The sequence below is a fragment of the Cibotium barometz genome, chromosome 10 (genome assembly GCF_041138505.1).
Source record: "Cibotium barometz isolate CiBa-2024 chromosome 10, ASM4113850v1, whole genome shotgun sequence".
NCBI lineage: Eukaryota > Viridiplantae > Streptophyta > Polypodiopsida > Cyatheales > Cibotiaceae > Cibotium > Cibotium barometz.
In genome coordinates, this window is record NC_141055.1 from 44,577,176 (window position 1) to 44,581,295 (window position 4,120).

Genomic DNA, 4,120 nt, shown 5'->3' on the forward strand with positions numbered 1-4,120 from the left:
AGAAAAATAGGCACATTGTAGAAGTGGCACGTGCCTTGATGTTTGAGAAGAATATGCCTGATTATTTTTGGGCAAAAGCATCAACAACCACTGCTTACATTATGAATAGGACCCACCTCTGCAACAATTGTTCATGGTATAATGCCTGAACATAAGTTTATAGGTATAAAACCAAATTTCTCACTCGAAAGTTTTTAGATGTATTGTATATATACATGTCCCTGACAAAGTGAGAAAAAAACTAGATCCAAAGGCACAGAAATGCATCTTACACATGCAACATGCAAAGGGAAGGAAAATGTGGATCAACCTTTTATGCCTGATCTTGCAGCAGAGCAAGTCACTCATATGTGGATGGTGACTCTAGTGGCTTTGGAACAGAGCCTTGATGAAGAGCTTGGCATTTCATTAGTGGTTACTCTTGGTGCAAGGAGAACTCGGGCTATTTTGAGTACACCTGGTAGTGATCGAGCTGCTAAGAGGGTTCACTTAAAAATATGTAAGTTACTACGTGCGATCATTTAGGAGGGATTTTTTAGACCAAGATTTTGAGAAAATATTACAAAAAGCTACTTACATAAGGGGGTTTTAAATGGCATTCTAAAAAAAAACCCGTAAGTTTATAAAGAAAAATGTTTTTTTTAATACCCTTTAAATGCACGTTGTATGTAGGTCTTCCTAAAAGTACACCCCCTGAGTCCAGGTGTACATAGGTCTATAGGGGTTAGACACCTTGTTGATAGATTGAAATAAGATGGATATACAAGCCATCATTATGCTTATAGAAAATGGGAAGATGCCATGAATGAGGAGGAGATGGCAGCATTAGAGGGCTTGTCTTTTGTGCACATATTCCTTGCTTAGCATATCTCCTTTCCCATCCAAGTAAGTGCAAAAGATTGAGGCATGGATGTGCTTAAGGATGCATTCACGTCTTGGTATATTTAGGCTAGGATTACATTAGGCTGGTTGGGTGTTATGCTGAACGTTTAGGTTTGTGGCTTTTATCCTTACCCCCCAACCATTAGGATGGTGAGAGCTCCTACTGGATGTCAGCCCCTCACTTGCTCTTCATGGCAGGTGCGCAGTACTGAAACCTTTGCATTTGTGATTCCGAGAGCGAGCGGCTTCACACACGTAGCCACACACACGGCTTCACACACGTAGAGAGAGAGAGAGAGAGAGAGAGAGAGAGAGGGGGGGGAGAGGTCATTTCTGAAGGCTTGTTAAGGTTAGGAAGTATCACTATGTATAGGCAATATGACCTTAGGCTTATAGAAAATTTGGTTAGCTATAATATGATATATATATATTCAACTTTTCAAAAGTTGCGTAGGGAGGAATACATGGTTGAGTGTGCGAAAAGTGGTGCGGATTGAGGGGTGTGAAAAGAGATGCAGTCAGGTATAAGTTTGGAAAAGCCCCAATTTTGGATCAGTCGCTAGAGTAGATGATGATGTATGCGGGAAGGATGGCCCGGTCGTCATAGACCACGAGCTCGTCGTAGTTGAGGACCTCGCCGGGGTCCCCCTGAACGGAGTGGAATCCAGGAGGAGGGCTAGTGAGGTGTTGGAGGTTGTGGAAAGATCGATGCACACGCCCGGCCAGCACCTTACATACCATCACGACCTTGCAGATGGTGCTGCTGCTGCTACTACCAGCAGCACGTCCGCCTTGCTGCTGCTGCTGCTGCAAGCACCTCACATAGTCGTTAGCTTTACTGCTGGTGGCCGAGCAGTAGATGCCCCTGCCAAATCTCTGGAAATTTTCAACTTTGCACTTGCTGGTCTTGAAGCCCGACTGAAAGATCCTGCACAGGCAGCACCCTGGGTCGGCGCACAATGAGCAGGAGTTCCCCTTAGTTACTCCTGATTGGGCCTGCCCCAGCCTGCACCTCACCGTGGTCCCGTGGTAGCGCTGCACCTCGTTTCCGTCGCGCAGTACCTTGTTGCGTACATCGATGTCTTCCTCCGCCCGCAGCTTCACCAGCTTATTGTTGGCTAACTCCTTCTTCAACTGCTTCCTGTACTCTTCGAAGCCCTGCCTCCTCGGGCCAGGGTTGCAGACCTCGAAGATTCTGTGGATGCCATGGAGGGCCACGGTAGGGTTCTTCCACGCCAAGTGGAAGCGCTCAGCCACATGCCTCCACGTACACTGCTCGTCGGACTCCGGCACCTCGCTCACTGCTCACATTAACAATCAATTCCAGCAGCTTAGGTAAGGCATAATTATATTAATGGCCAGATACACAAAGTAGCAGTAATGCCTCTCACATGGGTGGAGATCCATGAAGTGTTGCTCCAGATCGTTGGCCGTGCTGAATTTTGCAGGGCACTGCGAGCATTCCCTCACCTCGGAGCCGTAATTAGCCATACGTCTCCTTGATACACGCGTGTGCTCAGCCGAGTCCCACTGGTGCTGATGTAAACGGTCACTGCTTTTGAAGTTCCTCCCGCAGTCGTTGCAAGCCACCTCCACCTGCTCCCACAATATGGGCGGTGCGATGGCGTCGTCGTCATGATGATCGGCAGCAGCAGAACCCGTGCCCAGCTTTGTGTTGCTAAGTAGCTGCTCACTCAGATGAACGTCCACGAAGTGCTGGTCGAGAGCGGCAGCGGTGTTGAAGGATCGGTTGCAATGCTTGCATGGCGATCTCTTCTTAGACATGGCCGAAGCTTGTTGAGGACAGTGGGAGTCCGTGTAATGCTGCAGCATGAATGCCTCGCTCTCGTAGGAGCGATAGCAGCCAGGGTGCTTGCAGACAACTCGAGACATAATCGCACTTGGAAGAAGAATTAGAGCAGAGAAAGACTGGTATATTCTATGCTAAGGGACAATACTCCAATCGACCAAACAAACACAACACACTTCGCGGACTGACTCAGCAGGCTGTCGCGCCCTCGCTTATGTAGCCGGCTGGAGCCGTTATGCGAGTCGTAGTCTAGCCATGTGAAGCAGCGTCCTAACAGCGGTCTGCCTACGGCAATGCACTCGCCCCTTCACGGCATATTTACAATTTCAAAGGAGCTTCCTAACAAGCCAGAATCCATGAATATCACTTTCGAGCTTCCCTTTCACCTAAACTATGATTAACGATTATGAATGGTAAAGTACTCCTACTTTTTCTTTCTTTCTTTCCCGGGGTTTAAATGTCTCTTTCTTTGATACTTGTTGGTTTTTTATTCCCTATGTTGCACCACCTTCCCTTCTTCCACATCACTTCCATGTTCTACTTTTTAGCTCCCCAAAACTCGACTTCTTGTTGAAGAAAAGTATAGACTACGAAGAAGCAAGGAAATTGGGAGCAAGCATATCTTTCACATCACAATTGACCACTATTGACTTGCATGCCCCACAAAAGAATAGAGAAAGAGTGCACTCTACAAGAAGAAGCTTATGGGCTAAAGTTCCAAAAGGGGTTGGAGAATGATCTAGAAAGAGTTGCAAGTGATGTTAAAAGAGGACAGAGGCCAGACACTTTAGCAACAAGGACTACTAGGCATCTATCTAGTCTCCTTGACTTTTCTCTCCAAATGCTACCTTGCACCATACTTCAAGCAACTACAAAAGAAATAACCAAGTCTATGTCTCATAATAATATATGGTGGTGTGTGTGCATTTTTGCGCTTCGCATTTTCCTTTGTTAAAAATTCCAAAAAGGATAAGAGAATATATATTATACATTTCGAAGTCTGATGTAGACCATCCAATGTAAAGAATTGAGTTTGGGTATACTTTCAACCAACTCACCCTTGAGTTAAAGTGCGAAATTATTAACTAGATGATGAAAATGGTTTTTAGGCATCTTATATCCTCTTTCAATAGAGTTCATGTGCTACATGAGCGATGAATTGATGAGTGTTTTTGTACATGCAAGAAGCATGTGAATGGCACCTTACAAAACACCCTTGTGTATACAAATCATGGTGAGATCCTTGCAGCCCCTTCTTATACAACCCATTTCTTAATATTATTGCCTTGTGTTGAACACACATGAATGTTTTTGTTTAAACAAACACTATAAGAGATCAACATATATACCAACGATTTAAACTTAGTTTTTTTGCCTAAAATTGGCTGCGGCATTGGCATCACCACTAGTATGATCGTCGGTACAAGA

At 45.2% G+C, this 4,120-nt stretch overlaps 1 protein-coding gene across 1 annotated transcript; it reads right to left on the bottom strand.

Annotated features, from left to right (window-relative positions):
* Nucleotides 1-1,433: 1,433 nt before the first annotated feature.
* LOC147634955 (uncharacterized) lies at nt 1,434-3,040 on the bottom strand. The gene is made up of 2 exons (XM_086803433.1): nt 2,274-3,040; nt 1,434-2,183 (listed from the first exon to the last, which is right to left on the bottom strand). Exons 1-2 carry the CDS (start codon nt 2,773-2,775, stop codon nt 1,435-1,437), a joined length of 1,251 nt encoding a protein of 416 aa, XP_086659559.1. The 5' UTR covers nt 2,776-3,040; the 3' UTR covers nt 1,434.
* Between the last annotated feature and the right edge of the window lie 1,080 nt (nt 3,041-4,120).

Coding starts and splice junctions, on each gene's coding strand:
- LOC147634955 (XM_086803433.1), bottom strand. CDS start 2,775: ATGTCTCGAGTTGTCTGCAAGCACCCTGGCTGCTATCGCTCCTACGAG. Junction 2,184..2,273: donor CTTCATGGATCTCCACCCAT/GTGAGAGGCATT, acceptor TAATGTGAGCAG/TGAGCGAGGTGCCGGAGTCC.